General features: G+C 41.9%; 1 protein-coding gene across 2 annotated transcripts in view; it reads right to left on the reverse strand.

Moving 5' to 3' along the window:
• LOC106571892 (FYVE, RhoGEF and PH domain-containing protein 3) overlaps nt 1-24,090 on the reverse strand; it is a 109,075-nt gene extending 84,985 nt beyond the window's left edge. Inside the window, exon 1 of one of the 2 annotated variants that reach the window (XM_014145424.2) lies at nt 23,739-24,090. In XM_014145424.2, coding sequence (XP_014000899.1) covers nt 23,739-23,763 — 25 coding nt within the window. In that variant the 5' untranslated portion in view covers nt 23,764-24,090. The remainder of the gene's footprint in view (nt 1-23,738) is intronic. The other variant, XM_014145423.2, reaches the window with a different exon arrangement.
• Nucleotides 24,091-24,369: the final 279 nt, after the last annotated feature.

Genomic DNA, 24,369 nt, shown 5'->3' on the forward strand with positions numbered 1-24,369 from the left:
ACGACTGTAGTCAGCCTGCAGGCGCCCGGCCCACCCCAAGGAGTCGCTAGAGCATGATGAGCCAAGTAAAGGGCCCCCAGCCAAACCCTCCCCTAACCCGGACGACGCTGGACCAATTGGACGCCACCATATGGGACTCCCGGTCAAGGCCAGTTGTAACACTGCCTGGGATCAAACCTGGGTCAGTAGTGACGCCTTAGACCGCTGCACCACTCGGCCCGGCTTTAGTCCTTTTAAATGTTAGACACGTGATCTACAGTAACATAGTTTTTTTTGTTGTTGACAGTAATCACACATGCACATAAATGTAGCGTGCACACACAGACAGACACACACACAGACACACAACGTCTGTCAATCACACTTTATCTGGGTGTCAGTAATCTCGTTCCCTGACACTTCTGCCCAAATGCGCAAAGAGTCAAACGCGTCAAACTTGGCCTTCGTTGGTCAATAAAGAACGATCGGGAGAAACTCCAGACGCATAATCTTAATCGTCCAAAAAATCTACCACAACACCTTCGCCCCACAAGTTCCTGCCTAGGTCCTGCCTCCATTTGGAGCCCCGCCAAGCAGTCGTGTGATTCCTTAAAATTACATAAGTATTTGTAATTTTCTCAGTAAGGTCACTCCCCATTCCCAATAACGCCAACTTTGAATCGTTGATGTCCCAGGCCTACAGTTGAAGTCGGAAGATTACATACACCTTAGCCAAATACATTTAAACTCAGTTTTTCACAATTCCTGACATTTAATCCTAGTAATAATTCCCTGTCTTAGATCAGTTAGGATGACAACTTCATTTTAAGAATGTGAAATGTCAGAATAATAGTAGAGAGAATGATTTATTTCAGCTTTTCTTTCTTTCATCACATTCCCAGTTGGTCAGAAGTTTACAATCACTTAATTATTATTTTGTAGCATTGCCTTTAAATTGTTTAACTTGGGTCAAACGTTTCAGGTAGCCTTGCACAAGCTTCTCACAATAGGTTGCGTGAATTTTGGCCCATTCCTCCTGACAGAGCTGGTGTAACTGAGTCAGGTTTGTAGGCCTCCTTGCTCGCACACACTTTTTCAGTTCTGCCCACATAATTTTCTATGGGATTGAGGTCAGGGCTTTGTGATGGCCACACAATACCTTGACTTTGTTGTCCTTAAGCCATTTTTCCACAACTTTGGAAGTATGTTTGTGGTCATTGTCCATTTGTATGACCCATTTGCGACTAAGCTATAACTTCCTGACTGATGTCTTGAGATGTTGCTTCAATATATCCACATAATTTTCCATCCTCATGATGCCATATATTTTGTGAAGTGCACCAGTCCCTCCTGCATCAATGCACCCCCACAACATGATGCTGCCACCCCTGTGCTTCACGGTTGGGATGGTGTTCTTCGGCTTGCAAGCGTCACCCTTTTTCCTCCAAACATAACGATGGTCATTATGGCCAAACAGTTCTATTTTTGTTTCATCAGACTAGAGGACATTTCTCCAAAAAGTACGATCTTTGTCCCCATGTGCAGTTGCAAACCATAGTCTGGCTTTTTTTATGGTGGTTTTGGACCAGTGGCTTATTCCTTGCTGAGCGGCCTTTCAGGTTATGTCGATATAGGACTCGTTTTACTGTGGATATAGATACTTTTATACCTGTTTCCTCCAGCATCTTCACAAGGTCCTTTGCTGTTGTTCTGGGATTGAGTTGCACTTTTCGCACCAAAGTACGATCCTCTCTAGGAGACAGAACGTGTCTCCTTCCTGAGCGGTATGACGGCTGCGTGGTCCCATGGTGTTTATACTTGCGTACTATTATTTGTACAGATGAAGGTGGTACCTTCAGGCATTGGAAATTGTTTCCAAGGATGAACCAGACTTGTGGAGGTCTACAATTTTTGTCTGAGGTCTTGGCTGATTTCTTTAGATTTTCCCATGATGTCAAGCAAAGAGGCACTGAGTTTGAAGGTAGGCCTTGAAATACATCCACAGGTACACCTCCAATTGACTCAAATGATGTCAATTAGCCTATCAGAAGCGTCTAAAGCCATGATATCATTTTCTGGAATTTTCCAAGCTATTTAAAGGCACAGTCAACTTAGTCTATGTAAACTTCTGACCCACTGGAATTGTGATACAGTGAATTATAAGTGAAACAATCTGACTGTAAACAATCAATGTAAAAATTACTTGTGTCATGCACAGAGTAGATGTCCTAACTGACTTGCCAAAACTATAGTGTGTTAACAAGAAATTTGTGGAGTGGTTGAAAAACGAGTTTTAATGACTCCAAACTAAGTGTATGTAAACTTCCGACTTCAACTGTATATGTGCAATAGCCTGAGGACGAGGTTAGGGTGTCAGTAACGGACCACACCAGCATTCTTCTCTGCACCTCTGGGAGGATTAAAGCATCACTGTTCACCAGTTTACAGCCCCTGTGTTCTCTGTCATTATGGCTAATGTTTAACACAACATAAACACATATATCATCAGAACAGTTGGAGATGGAGCAAGATCCAAACAATGGGCTTTAGGATCGAAAATGTGAATAGAATAGTAGACTGTAGTGAATGTTCCCTACTCTGAATGTCACAAATGAATGTCATTCTAGAAAAAAGAAACGCACACCTATAAAGCGAGGTGCTGGCTAGCGGAGCAGAACACTAGAAAATAAAGGAAAGCCGCACACTCTAAGAGCTCAGATGCAAAATTTTTATAACCAACGTTTCGACAGCGAAGCTGTCTTCATCAGGGTATCATCACAAACACTGCGAGATGAGTCATTTATATAGTGTCAAGAGACACACAGGTGTTTGTAATCATGGCCAAGTATGGCCTAATATCATTGGTTAACTCAAATATTTTAAAAAAAATGGCATACAAAGAACATACAAAAAGACAAACAAATGGATAGCATACAATCATAGCATTTGTAGTCTAAAATGTATCTAACAAACAATTACAATGGCAAAATCACAATAATCACAAGAATGGCTTCAGATCAAAGTCTATGTTGAGACCCAAGGGAGCAAGGGTCTTTAAATTAAAGATCCAGGCAGCCTCTCGTTTTAACAATAAATTATCAAGGTCACCCCCTCTCCTCGGGAGGGTGACATGTTCGATGCCAATATAACGCAGAGACGAAATCGAATGGTTTGCTTCCAAAAAGTGGGCCGCAACTGGGTAAGTCAAGTTTTTCCACCTAATGGTGCTACGGTGCTCTGAGATACGTACTTTTAATTCACGCTTTGTTTTACCCACATAATTTTTACCACAGGGACAAATTATAAGATAAATAACTGCCATAGTGGAACACGTAATAACACCTTTAATTGGGATAGATTTCCCTGTTTGGGGGTGTTTGAAGGATCTACATTTATAAGTGCCATTGCATTGAGCACAGCCATTACACTTGTAATTTCCATCCAGTATGGGCGCAAATAGGCGTTGTTCAGGAATATCTTGGGGTGGTAAATCAGAGTGTACCAATTGGTCTCTGAGATTTCTGCCCCGCGAGAATACGACCAGGGGAAGATCAGAAAACACATTACCGAGACTATCATCATATTTCAGAATATGCCAATGTTTGTGATGTGCCAATGTTTGTAATTGTTTGTTAGATACATTTTAGACTACAAATGCTATGATTGTATGCTATCCATTTGTTTGTCTTTTTGTATGTTCTTTGTATGCCATTTTTTTAAATATTTGAGTTAACCAATGATATTAGGCCATACTTGGCCATGATTACAAACACCTGTGTGTCTCTTGACACTATATAAATGACTCATCTCGCAGTGTTTGTGATGATACCCTGATGAAGACAGCTTCGCTGTCGAAACGTTGGTTATAAAATTTTTGCATCTGAGCTCTTAGAGTGTGCGGCTTTCCTTTAGCCTTCCCTGTAGCTCAGTTGGTAGAGCATGGTGTTTGCAACACCAGGGTTGTGGGTTCGATTCCCACGGGGGGCCAGCACAGGAAAAAAATAAAAAAATAAAAAAAAAATGTATGAAATTGTATGAAATGTATGCATTCACTACTGTAAGTCGCTCTGGATAAGAGCGTCTGCTAAATGACTAAAATGTAAATGTAAAATGTAAATTTACAAATGAATGTCATGTCACCAGTCAAGCAGCATCATCTGAGGGAAACAATCACACACTGCATGGCACGCGAACACAAGCACACACATTCCTACAGTCCATTCAAACAGCGAGTCCAGGCAAGGGCTTCCGTTCCTTCCGGACATCCAGCAAAAACATAACATTTTTTTAAATGGCCTTGATCTCATCTTACATAGAGATGGACACGCATGCACGCAGGCACACATGCACACACAACAATCACACTTTCTCTCTCTCTCTCTCTTTCTGCAGGCTCCGTGACTTGCCTCCAACAGTGAGTGTGTCCCAAGCAGGAACACAATTAGAGAAATCAATGTGACACACATGCAGGGAAGAAACCTGGGGCTTCTATAGGCCTTTAGTACTGAGTCATGCTGTCTCAGAGAGCGAGAGGGAGGGAGGAAAGAGGGAGAGAGAGGTAGAAAGACTTATAACACAGAGCGCTGAAAGAATCAGGGAGAGTTTGAGACATTGAGTGTGAAAGAGCTAAAGTACGGAAGCAGCAAGTGTGTGAGAGTTGGGGACTTGGGAGTGAGATTAAAAGAGGGTGTTGGATGGGAGACATTTCTACATTTTCCCCATCCTCCTCCTCTCTTCTCCCGTGTTCAGTGTTTATTTAACACATAGGGGTGATGTTTACACAGTCTAGGTTAAACACAGCCGGAGCCAATCACTTTTGTTAATAATAAATAACGTAAGCTGCAATACGCCGCAAAGCATGCTGGGATGGCTGGTGTGCCAGGGACATTGTCCTGTATCTGGATCTGACCCACTAACAGACAGAGAGACAGCACCCACATTCACATTTACCCACTTCCCTGGTAGAGAAACAGAGAGGGAAAGTTGAGAGACAGAGAGACAGAGAGAGAGTGGAATAGTGTGTGTGGTAATGTAGAAAAGAAGAGAAAACAGGGACAAACAGGGACAGATTCATCTGTACAGTAGAGGGAATGTGACAAGTACTCTGTCATCTTTTGTCAGAGGAGTAGAACCTTTAAGGAGGCTAAAACCTGTAGGGGGCCGCAATCAACACATCAAAAGGAGGAAGGAACTTCCCACAAGAAAAAAAAAACTCCACTTTACTATCTAATACTACCATACTACATACTATAGAATTCTGTAGTAAACTGTAGTATACTCTAGAATACTTAACCTCTATGGGCTAGGTGGGACGCTCTATTCAACAGCCAGTGGAATCGCTTGGCACGAAATACAAATACCTCAAAAATGCAATAATTTCAATATTTCAAACATACGACTATTTTACACCATTTGAAAGATAAGACTCCCGTTAATCTAACCACATTGTCCGATTTCAAAAAGGCTTTACAACGAAAGCAAAACATTAGATTATGTTAGGTGAGTACATAGACACAAATAACCACACAGCCATTTCTCAAGCAAGCATATATGTCACAAAAACACAAAACACAGCTAAATGCAGCACTAACCTTTGATGATCTTCATCAGTTGACACTCCTAGGACATTATGTTATACAATACATGCATGTTTTGTTCAATCAAGTTCATATTTATATCAAAAAACAGCTTTTTACATTAGTATGTGATGTTCATAACTAGCATTCCCACCCAAAACTTCCGGTGAATTTACAAAATTACTCATGATAAACGTTGACAAAATACATAACAATTATTTTAAGAATTATAGATACAGAACTCCTTTATGCAATCGCTATGTCAGATTTTACAGTAAAAGGTAGTACTATTCTGATTTCAGATTTTTGTATAAGATACACATTTTCACAGGACTTTCTTCTTGACTGATTACAATTCATTTATGTGGTGCTATTGTATGTCATAGCATTTTAAAGGGCTGTTTCTCATCTTTCAAAATATGTATCATGGTTTCATATATGGTTTGGCACCATCAAATTATGCTCATAATGCACACAGAGGTCATGGTCTCAGTTAATTCAGGAATTCCAAAACTCTCCTGTCAGTGATGCAACAATGCCAATATGGCGATTTACAGTTAGAGTTAGCTGGTGTTCTAAAGGCTAGTGTTTCCATTCCCCTTTAACAGGCATTACCTGTGGATTGAGGTGAATAACTCCCTGAAATCAAACAACAATCACCATCCAGGATCCAAACAACCCATTTCATATTATAAAACGGCAGTGTTCCAAGCCATATTGGCTGTCACAGACACTCCGTGTCTGCTAATAGTACCATCATTTTTAAATGTAAACTTTATTTAACTAGGCAAGTGAGTTAAGAACAATTTCTTATTTACAATGACAGCCTACCGGGGAATAGTGGGTTAACTGCCTTATTCAGGGGCAGAATGACAGATTTTTACATTGTCAGCTCAGGGATTTGATCCAGCAACCTTTCAGTTACTGGCCCAACACTCTAACCACTAGGCTACCTGCTGTTCATGTTGCTTTCTGAATCATCTATTGTATTTATCACACAACTCACACATGATTTCCCCTTGGTTCTATTCTACATTTGGTTATATTCTTAACTTCTTTGGGATAGGGGGCAGTATTTTCACGGCCGGATAAAAAAACGTACCCGATTTAATCTGGTTACTACTCCTGCCCAGAAACTAGAATATGCATATAATTAGTAGATTTGGATAGAAAACACTCTAAAGTTTCTAAAAGTGTTTGAATGGTGTCTGTGAGTATAACAGAACTCATATGGCAGGCCAAAACCTGAGAAGATTCCATACAGGAAGTGCCCTGTCTGACAATTTGTTGTCCTTCTGTTGCATCTTTATCGAAAATACAGCATCTGTGCTGTAACATGACATTTTCTAAGGCTTCCATTCGCTCTCTAAAGCCGCCAGAAAGTGGAATGGGGTGTCTGCTGTCTCTGGGCAAAGAACAGCAGCAGAATTTGTAAGTGGTCAGCCTGGGGACAGTGAGACTGAGATGCGCATTCACGAGACTACTCCATTTCTTTCTTTCAGCCTTTGAATCAATACAACGTTGCCCGGTCGGAATATTATCGCTATTTTACGAGAAAAATAGCATAAAAATTGATTTTAAACAGCGTTTGACATGCTTCTAAGTACGGTAATGGAATATTTTGAAATGTTTTGTCATGAAATGCGCTCGCGCGTCACCCTTCGGATAGTGACCTGAACGCACGAACAAAACGGAGCTATTTGAATATAACTATGGATTATTTGGAACCAAAACAACATTTGTTGTTGAAGTAGAAGTCCTGGGAGTGCATTCTGACGAAGAACAGCAAAGGTAATCCTATTTTTCTAATAGTAATTGTGAGTTTAGTGAGCCCCAAACTTGGTGGGTGTCAAAATAGCTAGCTGTGATGGCCGAGCTATGTACTCAGAATATTGCAAAATGTGCTTTCGCCGAAAAGCTATTTTAAAATCTGACACCGCCATTGCATGAAGGAGTTCTGTATCTATAATTCTTAAAATAATTGTTATGTATTTTGTCAACGTTTATCATGAGTAATTTAGTAAATTCACCAGAAGTTTTCAGTGGGTATGCTAGTTATGAACATCACATGCTAATGTAAAAAGCTGGTTTTTGATATAAATATGAACTTGATTGAACAAAACATGCATGTATTGTATAACATAATGTCCTAGGAGTGTCATCTGATGAAGATCATCAAAGGTTAGTTCTGCATTTAGCTGTGGTTTGGGTTTATGTGACATATATGCTTGCTTGGAAAATGGCTGTGTGATTATTTGTGTCTATGTACGCTCCTAACATAATCTAATGTTTTGCTTTCGCTGTAAAGCCTTTTTGAAATCGGACAATGTGGTTAGATTAACGAGAGTCGTCTTTAAAATGGTGTAAAATAGTTGATTGTTTGAGAAAATTTAATTGTGGTATTTTCGTTGGTTTTGTATTTCGCGCCGTGTGATGCCATTGGCTGTTGGCTAGGGGTTCCGCAGGCAGAACGGGGTTCCGCTAGCGGAACGTCTGTACTCAACAGGTTAATTTAGTTTGGTACAGCGGGGGTTAATATACGGCAGGTGAAATCCCGCGTTAATGTAATTATCATGGACATATCCAAGTAAATGCAATTAGAAAAAAACACTCAAAACAAACAAAAATGCAGCTAGTCATTCCAGGTGTAATGTTTGAGGTGACTGAGTTAGCTGAAGTTGGCTAGCTAGCTAGAAAGTGACGAGAACGTTAGTGGTTACACAATGGCGCCGACAGAGATGGTCGCCTCACTTTGGGTCCTTAGGAAACTATGCAATAATTTGTTTTTTTATGTATAATTTCTTACATTGTTAGCCCAGAAAATCTCAAGTGTTATTACATACAGCGGGAAGAACTACTGGATATAAAAGTGACGTCAACCTACAAACATTACGACCAGGAAGACGACTTTCCCGAAGCGGATCCTTTGTTCGGACCTCCACCCTGGACATGGGATCTTATCTCAGAGCCTGACTCAAAACAATGCGGTCGCCGCAGGAGAGGCAGACGGAGCGGCCTACTGGTCAGACTTAGAAGGCGAGCACACCATCTACCGCTTCCGGGCATATTACTCGCCAATGTCCAATCTCTAGACAACAAGGTGGACAGAATTAGGGCACGAGTTGCCTTCCAGAGAGACATTGTAACATTCTCTGTTTTGCGGAATCATGGCTCACTCGAGATATGTTGTCAGAGTCAGTACAGCCAACCGGTTCTTTAAACATCTCTCTGGTAAGAAGTAGGGCGGGGGTGTATGCCTTATGATTAATGACTCATGGTGTAATTATAACAACATTCAGGAACTCAAGTCCTTTTGTTCACCTGACCTAGAATTCCTTACAATCAAATGCCGACCGCAATATCGACCAAGAGAATTCTCTTCGATTATAGTCACAGCCGTGTATATCCCCCCCAAGCAGACACCTCGACGGCCCTGAAGGAACTTCACTGGACTCTATGTAAACTGGAAAGCATATAACCTGAGGATGTAATTATTGTAGCTGGGGATTTTAACAAAGCTACTCTGAGAACAAGGCTTCCTAAATTCTATCAGCATATCGAATGCGCGACACGAGCTGGTAGCATCCTGGACCATTGCTACTCTAACATCCGCGATGCATACAAAGCCCTCCACCGCCCTCCCTTCGGGCAAATTTGAACATGACTCCATTTTGTTGCTCCCAGCCTATAGACAGAAACTAAAACAGGAAACGCCCATGCTCAGGTCTATCCAACGCTGGTCTGACCAATTGGATTCCATGCTTCAAGATTGCTTCGATCACATGGACTGCGATATATTCCGGGTAGCCTCAGACAACAACATTGACGTATACGCTGACTTGGTGAGCAAGATTATTAGCATGTGCATCGATGATGTTGTACCCACTGTGAATATTAAAACCTTCCCTAACCAGAAACCGTGGTTTGATGGCAGCATTTGTGCAAAACTGAAAGCGCAAACCACTGCTTTTAATCATGGCAAGGCGATTGGAAAGATGACCGAATACAAAGAGTGTAGCTATTCCCTCCGCAAGGCAATCAAACAAGCAAAGCGTCAGTATAGAGACAAAGTAGAGTCGCAATTCAACGGCTCAAACATGAGACGTATGTGGCAGGGTCTACAGTCAATCATGGATTCCAAAAGGAAAACCAGCCCTGTAGCGGACATCGACGTCTTGCTCCCACACATATTAAACAACTTCTTTGCTCGCTTTGAGGACAATACAGTGCCACTGACACGGCCCGCTACCAAAGCCTGTGGGCTCTCCTTCACCGTGGCCAACGTGAGTAAAACGTTTAAACATGTTAACCCTTGCATGACTATCGCCCCGTAGCACTCACTTCTGTCATCATGAAGTGCTTTGAGAGACTAGTCAAGGATGATATCACCTCCACCCTACCTGATACCCTAGACCCACTCCAATTTGCTTACCACCCCTATAGGTCCACAGACAACGCAATCGCCATCCCACTGCACACTGCCCTATCCCATCTGGACAAGAGGAATACCTATGTAAGAATGCTGTTCATTGACTACAGCTCAGCATTTAACACCATAGTACCCTCCAAACTCATCATTAAACTCGAGACCCTGGGTCTCGACCCCGCCCTGTGCAACTGGGTCCTGGACTTTCTGACAGGCCGCCCCCAGGTGGTGAGGGTAGGAAACAACATCTCGACCCCGCTGATCCTCAAAACTGGGGCCCCACAAGGGTGCATTCTCAGCCCTCTCCTGTACTCCCTGTTTACCCATGACTGCATGGCCACACACGCATCCAACTCAATAATCACATTTGCAAACGATACCATAGTCTGTTCTGGACTTGGGGACTGTGAAGAGACCTCTTGTGGCATGTCTTGTGGGGTATGCATGGGTGTCTGAGCTGTGTGCCAGTAGTTTAGACAGACAGCTCGGTGCATTCAACATTGCAGCGTCTGGTTGCTCCTCTATAATAAAGTTATGCTCTGCCTTCTTAACAACACTATTAACAAGGCAGGTCCTACAGGCCCTAGTTTTGTCGCACGTTGACTACTGTTCCGTTGTGTGGTCAGGTGCCACAAAAAAGGACTTAGGAAAATTGCAATTGGCTCAGAACAGGGCAGCACGGCTGGCCCTTGGATGTACACAGAGACCTAATATTAATAATATGCATGTCAATCTATCCTGGCTGAAAGTGGAGGAGAGATTGACTTCATCACTACTTTTATTTATGAGAGGTATTGACATGTTGAATGCACCGAGCTGTCTTTCTAAACTACTGGCACACAGCTCAGATAATCATGCATACCTCACAAGTAGAGGTCGACCAATTAATCGGAATGGCCGATTAATTAGGGCCGATTTCAAGTTTTCATAACAATCGGTAATCGGTATTTTTGGTCACCGATTTGCCGATTTAAAAAATATATATATATATATATATATATGGGGTTTTTTTTACCTTTATTTAACTAGGCAAGTCAGTTAAAGAACACATTCTTATTTTCAATGACGGCCTAGGAACGGTGGGTTAACTGCCTTGTTCAGGGGCAGAACGACAGATTTTTACCTTGTCAGCTTGGGGATGCAACCTTACGTTAACTAGCCCAACGCTCTAACCACCTGCTTTACATTGCCAAGGTAAGTTGCTAGCTAGCATTAAACTTATGTTATAAAAAAACAATCAATCAATCATAAACACTAGTTAACTACACATGGTTGATGATATTACTAGTTTATCTAGCCTGTCCTGCTTTGCATATAATCGATGTGGTGCGCATTCACAAAAGAGGACTGTCTTTGCTCCGACGTGTACCTAACCATAAACATCAATGTCTTTCTTAAAATCAATACACAAGTATATATTTTTAAACCTGCATATTTAGTTAATATTGCCTGCTAACATGAATTTCTTTTAACTACGGAAAATGTGTCACTTCTCTTGCAAACATAGTCAAGCTTATATACAGCAGTTTGGGCCACCTGGCTTGTTGCGAACTGTGAAGTCAATTTCTTCCTAACGAAGACAGCAGACTTCGCCAAACGGGGATGATTTAACAAAAGCGCATTTGCATTTGCACGACTGTACCTAACCATAAACATCAATGCCTTTCTTAACCTCTCTAGGGTATGTGGGACGAAATCGTCCCACCTACTCAACAGCCAGTGGAATCCCGTGGCGCGATATTCAAATACCTTAGAAATGCTATTACTTCAATTTCTCAAACATATGACTATTTTACACCATTTTAAAGACAAGACTCTCGTTAATCTAACCACACTGTCTGATTTCAAAAAGGCTTTACAACGAAAGCAAAACATTAGATTATGTCAGCAGAGTACCCAGCCAGAAATAATCAGACACCATTTTTCAAGCTAGCATATAATGTCACATAAACCCAAACCACAGCTAAATGCAGCACTAACCTTTGATGATCTTCATCAGATGACACTCCTAGGACATTATGTTATACAATACATGCATGTTTTGTTCAATCAAGTTCATATTTATATAAAAAAACAGCTTTTTACATTAGCATGTGACGTTCAGAACTAGCATACCCACCTCAAACTTCCGGTGAATTTACTAAATTACTCACGATAAACGTTAACAAAAAACATAATTATTTTAAGAATTATAGATACAGAACTCCTTTATGCAATCGCTATGTCCGATTTTAAAATAGCTTTTCGGCAAAAGCACATTTTGCAATATTCTGAGTAGATTACTCGCCATCACGGGCTAGCTATTTTGACACCCACCAAGTTTGGCACTCTCCAAACTCAGATTTACTATAAGAAAAATTGGATTACCTTTGCTTTTCTTCGTCAGAATGCACTCCCAGGACTTCCACTTCAATAACAAATGTTGGTTTGGTTCAAAATAATCCATAGTTATGTTCAAATATCCTCTGTTTTGTTCGTGCGTTCAAGACACTATCCGAAGGGTGACGAAGGGTGACGTGCCCGACGCGTTTCGTGACAAAAAAATTCTAAATATTCCATTACCGTACTTCGAAGCATGTCAACCGCTGTTTAAAATCAATTTTTATGCGATTTTTCTCGTAAAAAAAACGATAATATTCCGACCGGGAAACCCTGTTTTCGTTCAAAGACGAAAAAATAAAAACATGGAGTCGTCTCATGCACGTGCCCCCAGTCTCATTGTTCTCTGATCGACCACTATCCAAATGCGCTACTGTTTTTCAGCAATGGGCTGCAAAGTCATCATTCAACGTTCTGCCGCCTTCTGAGAGCCTATGGGAGCCGTAGGAAGTGTCACGTTACAGCAGAGATCCTCAGTTTTCAATAAAGAGAGTGTAGAAGGCCAAGAAATGGTCAGAGAGGGCACTTCCTGTAAGGAATCTTCTCAGGTTTTGGCCTGCCATATGAGTTCTGTTATACTCACAGACACCATTCAAACAGTTTTAGAAACTTTAGGGTGTTTTCTATCCAAATCAAACAATTATATGCATATTCTAGTTTCTGGGCAGTAGTAATGACCAGATTAAATCGGGTACGTTTTTTATCCGGCCGTGCAAATACTGCCCCCTACCCTAGAGAGGTTAAAATCAATACACAGAAGTATATATTTTTAAACCTGCATATTTAGCTAAAAGAAATCCAGGTTAGCAGGCAATATTAACCAGGTGAAATTGTGTCAGTTCTCTTGCGTTCGTTGCACGCAGAATCAGGGTATACAGAATCTGGCTCGTTGCAAACTAATTTGCCAGAATTTTACGGAACTATGAAATAACATTGTAGGTTGTGCGATGTAACAGGAATATTTAGACTTATGGATGGCACCCGTTAGATAAAATACGGAACGGTTCCGTATGTCAGTGAAAGGATGATAGTTTCCGGATTTGACCATATTAATGACCTAAGGTTTATTATATTATAGTTAAGTCTATGATTTGATATTTGATAGAGCAGTATGACTGAGCGGTGGTAGGCAGCAGCAGGCTCGTAATAGTCAAAGGTATATGGTTTAGAGAGAAATAGTCGACGCGTCATAATTCCTTTAATAACTTGCGGCTGAACTTGAAAGGGGTTCCTTCGTTATTTTACTGTTCATGTCTTCCATAGAGAATGTCTTGATCTACTTCAAATAAGGTCTGTGTTTTGTGCTTAAACCGCCTCGGTGTTTTAATAACCGTGTAAATCTCACTAGGTAATGTTTGTCAACATATTTTCATAAATCCACTCCACAAAAAAATGTATCTTTGCTTATATTGACCAGAGTTATATCCTATGGATATCTACACAGTTATAAAATTGGCAAGGTGGTGTAAGCCTAAACCAAACACAGACCTTATTTTAAGTTAATCTAAAAATATCCTATGGAATAAATGAAGGAACCGCTTTTCAGATTTTGCTAGAAGGTGTCATGGGAATTATGACTCGCACTTTGGTAGTCAATTCTTACCATGCCCATTATTAAAATAGGATTTCCTGCATATAGAAATTACAGTTTTTGTTTTCAGCATTCATCACAGGTAACTTAAACTCTATTTTTATTATTCAAACAGTTGAGAGTATTTGTCTCCTAAGCAGACTCTTCAGTATCGTTGTCACTTCAGAGCTGTGTGTGTGTGTGTGTGTGTGTGTGTGTGTGTATATATATATATACACATAAAAAATTAAAAAATCACAATAATAATTGGCCGATTAATCGGCATCGGCTTTTTTGGTCCTCCAATAATCGGTATCGGTGTTGAAAAATCATAATCGGTCGACCTCTACTCACAAGACATGCCACAAGATGTCTCTTCACAGTCCCCAAGTCCAGAACAGACTATGGGAGGCACACAGTACTACATAGAGCCATGACTACATGGAACTCTATTCCACATCAAGTAGCTGCTGCTTTGGCAAAATAATAACCTCTCAATCAACGTCAACAAAACAAAGATGATTGTGGACTTCAGGAAACAGCAGAGGGAGCAACCCCCCTGTCCACATCGACAGGACAGTAGTGGAAAAGGTGTAAAGTTTTAAGTTCCTCGGCGTACACATCACGGACAAACTGAAATGGTCCACCCACAGAGACAGTGTGGTGAAGAAGGCGCAACAGCGCCTCTTCAACCTCAAGAGGCTGAAGAAATTTGGCTTGTCACCGAAAGCACTCACAAACTTTTACAGATGCACAATCGAGAGCATCCTGTCGGGCTGTATCACCGCCTGGTACGGCAACTACTCTGCCCACAACCGCAAGACTTTTCAGAGGGTAGTGTGGTCTGCACAACGCATCACCGGGGGCAGACTACCTGCCCTCCAGGACACCTACGGCACCCGATGTCACAGGAAGGCCAAAAAGATCATCAAGTACAACAACCACCCGAGCCACTGCCTGTTCACCCCGTTATCATCCAGAAGGTGAGGTCAGTACAGGTGCATCAAAGCTGTGACCGAGAGACTGAAAAATAGCTTCTATCTAAAAAGGCCATCAGACTGTTAAACAGCCATCTCTAACATAGAGTGGCTGTTGCCAACATATAGACTCAAATCTCTGGCCACTTTAATACATTGAGTGTATAAGGTAGTCATTGTGAATTTGTTCGATTACTTGTTAGATATTACTGAACTTGAAGCACAAGCATTTCGCTACACTCACATTAACATCTGCTAACCATGTGTATGTGACCCATAAAATTTGATTTGATTTGATAGCAACCATTTTTGTTCGAATGGATAACCAGTCTTTTTCCATAGCAACTCTGCAAAAATAATTAACGTTTGTAGCAACATGACCAAAATAACCAACGACCAGATGTCTGTCCGGACTATGAATTTGTATGAATTTACTTATTAAAATAAAGTTTTTTATGAAAATGTGTCATTCATTATTGCTCGCCATTGGGCTGAACAAGGCCATTTACATATGACTGTATTCATGATACAGTACTGCCTCTTGTGCCTTATTGCTTAAATATACTACACACTGTAGTATCCTCGATCATGTGAAATACTTACTATAAAATGTTGTAGTATATTGTAGAATACTATTGTAAATACTACAGTCTGCAAAAACACTACAATAAACACTACAGTAATGTCCGCAAAAACTGCCAACATCATAAAAATCTTATTTCATTTGAAAGCTGCTAAGCATAAGACAAGGAGAGTGTGGAAGAGAGAGAAAGGGGAGATCTGAAAGAGAGAGGTCTGAAAAAGAGAATGTCTGGAGGTCTGAGAGAGGGAGAGAGATATGTAGGAGGGAGAGAACTGTGGGAGAAAGAAGACAGACTGGCGGAAGGCAGCCGGGAGGAGAGCCAATCGATCCCTCCCCAGAGACCACCAACAAACACACTCTCTACAGTTCACCACCCCAACAACCTTTGTTATTGTCCAATCAACACTATCACTGTCACGACACCGACGGATGGTGGCGCCCCTCCTCGGCCGGGCGGAGCTCGGCGGTCGTCGTCGCCGGCCTACTAGCTGCCATCGATCCTTTTTTGTTTCACTTTCTGTTGGTTAGGTCTAGGTAGGCACGCACCTGTTTTGGGTTAGTCATTAGTAGGGGGGGGTTATTTAGTTTAGCGTAGGATGTCTGTGTTTGTGCGTGATTGTGTTTCTTGTCCGGTTTATGTGCTTGAGGAACGTGTGCTGGTTTTCCTCTGCCTGTGGTTGGTTTCATTGTGTTCACCACCGCAGAAGTATTTAAGGGCTGCGTCCCTATTTTTTGGCGACCACATCCATTTTCTTGAATAAAGAAGTGTGGTCAAGAATTCTCTGTCTCCTGCGCCTGACTCTACCTCTCCTGCTTTCTTGAGCCAGCCCGTGACAATCACTCTCTCTCCATCTTTCTCTCCATCCATCTCTCTCTGACTGTCTCCCATTTAGTACATATCTTTCTAAGACCTACAGTATATCGTTTCATCTCTATGACTATGCTAAGATTTAGTTTTCTAATATCATTAGAATGGTATGGTTCTATGGTTCTCAAACTCTTTTTGGTTTAGTGTGCACTTTGGCCCAATGATTGACACTCTTAAAGGCAAAATGACCAAGATATTTCAAATAAACCCATGCAAAAGACCTTAACAGGTAGAGGACATTGCCTTTAACTGTTAAGTCAGTGGCTGTCTGGGTACCTGTGGCAACTGTGTGATCACACCACTGTAGTTAACTCTCTACCAGGGGCGGAAATCCCGGGGGGGACGGGGGGGACATGACCCCCCCATCCTGGGAAAAATATGATTTGTCCCCCCCCAATATATCACTGAAACATAACTATGTAATTTAAATAATATTAATAATACGCAATGAAAGCAATTGTGCTGATTATAGACACTTAATAGCGCGTTTTTAAGTTTCAAAAGATTGCGACCCCCCCACCCTTTGCCTCACAATGGTTTGATCCACTGCCAGTTCCTTAGTTGGCAAGGTAACAGAGGGGTGTTATCCACTGTCTGAAAGGCACTCAATGAACGTAACTGACGTGAGGTTAATCCAGTCAATCGCGCACACACACTAGCTGAATATGCAGAGCTAGCGGGCAAATATTAACTATTAAGCTAGCTAGTAATTATTCCGTTTATGTGGCCTCGTCAAAGATGGAATCTTTGCTATCGTGAATTTATTCCAAGATCAGCATGCAGATGATGTAAGTTAGTGCTTCAAAGTCCCTGTGATAAGGTTAGCGATAAAATGAAGTCCAAACTGAACTACACTCTCTTCTACCATTGTCTTAAATATATTTAATGGTCTCGTTGCAAAAGCTAAATTGTCGCAAGGGAACTATTATTTATTTATTTTATTTCACCTTTATTTAACCCGGGTAGCAAAGATTATAGCAAACACCATTGAAACGGAATTGGTGCTCGCTAGCTTTGCAAATTCAGCTATTGTTGGAAGCCAGCCAATATGAAACAAACTATTAAAATTACAAAAGGTTACAGCATATGTTGTGTAAATGGTGAACTCATACAGCTGTCAACTCTTGTCATTTTAATCCGTTTCACATTTGCTAGCTACCTTTTAGATCGAAGCCCAAATAGAATGATAAAAGATAAGATGATAGAAGCCCATCTACTACTGTAAATAACCTACACACTGTGTGTGTGTAGCCAGCCAGCCAGGTAGAAAAATGGCAGAAAAATAAAAGACAGACAGAGTATTTTTCAGTACACCAAAACGCAAAGTAAGAACCCTAGTAGCTTAATATCTCAAAGACTAGTTGATAAAATGTTCATAAGAAATAAATGAAATTCTAATGGAAATGTTTCACAATGATGTCATTAGGCAGAGCAGGCAACAGATGGCACACAGACAGCAGAGTTGGGGACAGATATGCAGGGACAGACTGGCAGAGACAGGGAGTCTCAGGTAAGTTTGTTGAGTCTTTGTTTGGCAACACTATGAAAGGTTCTCAATGTTTTTTACTTGTAAAATAGGAACATAATTGGAAAATGCAATGGATACCCCCACTCTCAACTTAAACTGGTGACTGAACCTAGATTTGTTAAAGGCAATGGTATTGCTGTTGTGATTAGTTGTGTAGTTTTGGGTACCGGTAGTTAGGAGTACGGCAAACACCTTATTTCTTTGGTTCCTCAATATACATTTACCATATTACAATGTAGGCTATGTGTTACAGCACTACTTTTGGTGTCCCCCTCATGAATTGCTCTTGAGAAAATTTCATGTAATTGTCCCCTCCAAAGTTGATATCAGATTTTCGCCCCTGCTCTCTACACAATTCTATATTAACAGACTGAGAACAAATGTCTCACACGTACATTGACACGCGCATACACACACATAAACTCAGCAAAAAAATAAACGTCCCTTTTCAGGACACTGTTTTTCAAAGATAATTCGTAAAAATCCAAATAACTTCACAGATCTTCATTGTAAAGGGTTAAACACTGTTTCCCATGGTTGTTCGATGAATCATAAACAATTAATGAACATGCACATGTGGAACGGTCGTTAAGACACTAACAGCTTACAGACGGTAGGCAATTAAGGTCACAGTTATGAATTCTTAGGACACTAAAGAGGCCTTTCTACTGACTCTGAAAAACGCCAAAAGAAAGATGCCCAGGGTCCCTGCTCACCTGCTTGAACGTGCCTTAGTCATGCTGCAAGGAGGCATGAGGACTGCAGATGTGGCCAGGGCAATAAATTGCAATGTCCGTACTGTGAGACGCCTAAGACAGCGCTACAGGGAGACAGGACGGACAGCTGATCGCCCTCGCAGTGGCAGACCACGTGTAACAACACCTGCACAGGATGGCAACAACAACTGCCCGAGTTACACCAGGAACGCACAATCCCTCCATCAGTGCTCAGACTCTCAACAAATAGGCTGAGAGAGGCTGGACTGAGGGCTTGTAGGCCTGTTGTAAGGCAGGTCCTCACCAGACATCACCGGCAACAACATCGCCTATGGGCACAAACCCACCGTCGCTGGACCAGACAGGACTGGCAAAAAGTGCTCTTCACTGACGAGTCGCAGTTTTGCCTCACCAGGGGTGATGGTCGGATTCGCGTTTATCGTCAAAGGAATGAGCGTTACACCGAGGCCTGTTCTCTGGAGCAGGATCGATTTGGAGGTGGAGGGTCCGTCATGGTCTGGGGCGGTGTGTCACAGCATCATCGGACTGAGCTTGTTGTCATTGCAGGCAATCTCAATGCTGTGCGTTACAGGGAAGACATCCTCCTCCCTCATGTGGTACCCTTCCTGCACGCTCATCCTGACATGACCCTCCAGCATGACAATGCCACCAGCCATACTGCTCGTTCTGTGCGTGATTTCCTGCACGACAGGAAAGTCAGTGTTTTGCCATGGCCAGCAAAGAGCCCGGATCTCAGTCCCATTGAGCACTTCTGGGTCCTGTTGGATCGGAGGGTGAGGGCTAGGGCCATTCCCCCCAGAAATGTCCGGGAACTTGCGGGCGCCTTGTTGGAAGAGTGGGGTAACATCTCACGGCAAGAACTGGCAAATCTGGTGCAGTCCATGATGAGGAGATGCACTGCAGTACTTAATGCAGCTGGTGGCCACACCAGATACTGACTGTTACTTTTGATTTTGACCCCCCCTTTGTTCAGGGACACATTATTCCATTTCTGTTAGTCACATGTCCGTGGAACTTCAGTTTATGTCTCAGTTGTTGAATCTTGTTATGTTCATACAAATATTTACAAATGTTAAGTTTGCTGAAAATAAACACATTTGACAGTGAGAGGACGTTTCTTTTTTTGTTGAGTTTACATACTCACTCTCTCTTTCTCTCCCACTCCCCCTCCCTCTCGCTCCCTCTCCCTTCCCCTCTCCTATCTAGTCATCTCATTCCTGAGGCCAGGCGATCCTGAGGCCAGGCGATCCTCTCCTAGATTCTGTCTGCAGACACTCTCCTCCAGTCTAATCATATTCATCACCATGAGGGATTCACATGGAGCAGAGCATTAGAACACTAGTCTTCATACACACACCACGTATCAGCCTCAGCCTCTGACTCCCCTCTGATTACATCCTGCACACCAGATAGCAGCCTGCATATCATTGAACGTTATCATGATCATCATTATTATAATTAATTGTGATCATTATCATCACCCCTATTTACTGGCTTCATAATCTTCAACAGCACACATCAGAATCCAACTCCTCTCTACAAGTATCAGTTATTGGCCTCTCATGATCACCATCTTCATCACACTTGTCATATCTCAGTCTATATGTACCCTGAACATCCTGTCCCCCAGTTACATGTCATATAAACATCCTCATCTCAAACATCCTCCTCCTCCCTCCATTCAAGACAACTATTTCCCTGTAGCCTAATAATCATCATCAGACAAAACACATAGGATAAAATGAGGAGGGGACTTTACAACAAAGAATATATTAATGTCTTGGCAGAGGCGGACTGGGACAAGAATTCGGCCCTGGCATTTTATATCCACACCAGCCACATCACTGAGTGTGCCGTGACACAATACTCCATTATGGCAAAGTGAAAACGATCAAATTTATAGACAATGAAATACAGAACTCTCTCGTTTACATAAGTATTCACATAAATATTCACACCCGAGTCAATTCTTTGTAGAAGCATCTTTGGCGGCGATTACAGCTTTGAGTCATCTTGGGTATGTCTGTATCAGCTTTGCACATCTGGATTTGTGGATTTGCTCCCATTCTTCCTTGCAGATTTTCTCAAGCTCTGTTAAGTTAGATGGGGAGCGGCAGTGAACAGAAATCTTAAAGTCTTTCCACAGATTTTCAATGGGACTCAAGTCTGGGCTTTGGCTGGGCCACTCAAGGACTTTCACATTCTTGTTCTGAAGCCATTCAAGTGTTGCTTTGGCTGTATGCTTGGGGTCATTGACCTGTTGGAAAGTAACTCTTTGGCCCAGTCTAAGGTCGTTTGCACTCTGAAGCAGGTCCTCATCAAGGATGTGCCTGTATTTAGCTCCATTCATTGTTCCCTCTAACCTTACTAGTCTCCCAGTCCCTGTCGCTGAAAAGCATCCCAATAGCATAATGCTGCCACCACCATGCTTTACGGTAAGGATGGTGTTAGATTGGAGATGAGCTGTGCCTTAATTTTCTCCAGACATAGAATTGTTATCTCATCAGACCACAGAATATTTTGCCTTATGATCTCAGAGTCTTTCACATAGCCTTTTTGCAAACTCCAGGCGTGCTGTCATGTGCCTTTTTCTCAGGACTGGCTTCTGTCTGGCCACTCTCCCATAAAGCCCAGATTGGTGAAGTGCTGTAGAGACTGTTGTCCTTCTGGCAGGTTCTTCTCAGCCAAGGAACTCTGTAGTTCTGTCAGACTGGTCATTGGGTTCTTGGTCACCTCCCTGACTAACGTCCTTCTTGCCCGGTTGCTCAGTTTGGTTGGATGGCCAGCTCAAGGCAGCCTGGGTATTTCTATATTTTTTTCAATTTCCCAATGATGGAGACCACTGTGCTCTTGGAAACTTTCAACACTAGAAATGATTTTATACCTATCCCCAGATATATCCCTCATCACAACATCTCAGAGATCTACGGCCAGTTTCTTGGACTTTATGGTATAGTTTCTGCTCTGAGATGCACTGTGAACTGTGGGACCTTATAGAGACAATAGTGTTTATTTCTAAATCATATCAAACAACTGAATTGGCCACAGGTGGACTCAAATCAAGGATGATCAAAGGATATTGGATGCACCTGAGATCAATTTGGAGTCTCATAGCAAAGGGGTGTGAATACTTATGTAAATCAGGTATTTCTGTTGTTGTTGTTTTTAACATTTGCAAATATGTCTAAAAACTTGTTTTCGCTTTGTCATTATGAGGTATTGTGTGTAGATTGATGAGGGGAAAAAATATTTAATCAATTTTAGAATAAGGCTGTAATGTAACAAAATGTGGAAAAGGGGCATTGGTCTGAATACACTGTATAACACAGAATCTTAGCCTATCTAGTAATTTTACGATCACCTAAATTTGGTAGCCTATGCTGTTGTATGCATTTTCTGGACATGGGCATGGTTGCTCATGCGGTGGTTACAATGTATCACTGGTCAAATGTTCTCATAAAAGGTTATGTTAGCAAAAGAGTTTGGTACAGGGATAGACATCACTTTTATATGCAAATCTCATTGGATACATCATTTGATTATTGAGATATCGGCCTCAATTTAACTTCAGAGTTGCTTTTTCTTCTGAGGGCTAATCTGGGCCATTTTCGGGGACAGCTCCAACCGGGCTCAGGCCATCAAAATCGGGGACTGTCCCCGGACATCTGGTCACCCTAGTCAAAATAGGACTCCAGAATCTCCTTTTTTTCCTCATAGAGATGAATTACATACATCGTTATGTGCACTAACTAATGTTGGGTAATTCATTTGTGGTTCAAAACCTGAGGAAGTGGAAACTCAACGCAAATTAACTAGATCACTAACTCTAAATATAATACCCACTGCTAGTAGCCATGTATTCATCCAATAGTAAATGTAATGTCCTAACAAACTTTGCAGTTGCAAGCACGAGATCTATAGGCCTATGCCCTTGCAATGGCTGGTGCGCATATCTCAAACCCATATCAAATATCTTGGTTGTAAAATAGTTGCTTTTGAGCTGAAAATTGAAAGTTTTCTGTTCCTACAGAAAACTAAGACCCTTTTCTCTTCGACAGTGACAAGGGGACGAAGCTTCGAAAGCCTTTTCCCGCAATTGCATTTTGAAATGTTATATGATCAGAATGCATTTTTCTCTCGAGCTCATGGTGGGAGATGAGAGTGGCTTGACCATCACAGCAGCAGGCCCTATCTAGGGCGCAGGCACAGCGGCAGGGCAGACACTTTCATTACAGGGATCATGAGGATAATACACTTTACTGTTTGACCAAATCATGGTTTTAGCCGCACAAAAAGTTTGACATTTTGAGTGAGATGACAATGTAGAATGTGCTCTTTCTGCATTTATAGGCACCCTTTCCGTTTTTTACGATCCTGATCTTGGCTGTCGAACTGATCACGAGTCGGGGGAGGTCTCTTTGCTGATACCGCATTTGACTTTGAATGTGTATTTGCGTTACCTCAGCTCAGAAAACCCATCTTGGTAAGTGCCAGCTATTGCCCAATGATCAGCCAAAGGCTCATTATAGATTAGTATGCCATGTCACCTTTATATATTTTTAGGTGTGAATTTTGACCGGCCCACCCAACAAAACAATTGTGTAGCCCATCTGGCATTTGCCAGAATTGCCAGATGGCCGATCCACCCGTGTCTAGAGAGCTGAGCTGTGTGTGTGTGTCTAAGAGAACGGCTGAGAGAAGCATATGCCTTATAATGCGTGGCACAGGGGCAATGGTGAAGTCAGAGCTGCTGCCACTTGGGGTTTGGTGACGATTTTCCCTCTTCTCCCCAAGGACCTTGACGTTTTTTGTGATGTGTGTGTGTGACATTTCATTGAAAGGTAAATATCCTGTTATGTAGGCCTACGAATAATGATAATCCGTTTGTTGAAGTTCGTCTTTCTCACCCGCATAAACTGCATTAGTTAGACTTGTATCGGGGAACAATACAAAGGACAAGTTTGCGCCATAAAGGAGATCGTTTTTGTATTCTCCCCTGTTGTAACTTTGTAGCACCATACTGCCACTAGAAATTGATACTTCAAGACAAACCACCCAAAACAAGAAACAGAACAATTCAGAGCTGTAAAATGTGTAGCCTAAGCGTTGGCTTACCAGTTGTTGCTGAAACCCCCTGCATCTTGCCTACAGTTGTTGTCCTGCTTGGCTGAATCCCCCCTCTCCGACGCTAGGCTCACAGGAGATTGAAAACAGTGCACAGACGAACTAACGTTACAGTCAACTCAAACGAAGGAGTGTCCCGACTTCAGAGTCCTCTGCGTTTTCCCTTCTCTTGGCAAAAATCTCTAGCCTCCGCGGCAGGGCATAACGGGCATGTAGGGTTTCTTTCGCGGATATAGGAGGGTGTCCAATGAGCGCGTTTGATGCATTGGAGCACTGATCCATTCACTCCTCCCGGCTCTGTCCTCCTTATAGCAAAACTATTCTTCTCTATGCGTTGAGTGCGCTCAACTCCGCCACTGGAGAAAGGAGTTGCGCGTTCACGCTGATGCGCGGTCACGACTACCATGGTCATTCATTGAGTACAGTAGAATAAAATAAATCATGGGACTATTATAATAAAGCATGTCTTTTGCTTTGTTATTTTACACAATAACTTACAAAATGTTTGTTTTTTCAATTACATTAAATTCACCATTAAAAAAAGGTGCAAGTTTAAGTTTGTTCCACCTGAGCAAATCTGAGAACACTATGATGACACACCAAAATGTGGTTGATGGATCCC

Source organism: Salmo salar, chromosome ssa15, assembly GCF_905237065.1.
Source record: "Salmo salar chromosome ssa15, Ssal_v3.1, whole genome shotgun sequence".
NCBI classification, from domain to species: domain Eukaryota; kingdom Metazoa; phylum Chordata; class Actinopteri; order Salmoniformes; family Salmonidae; genus Salmo; species Salmo salar.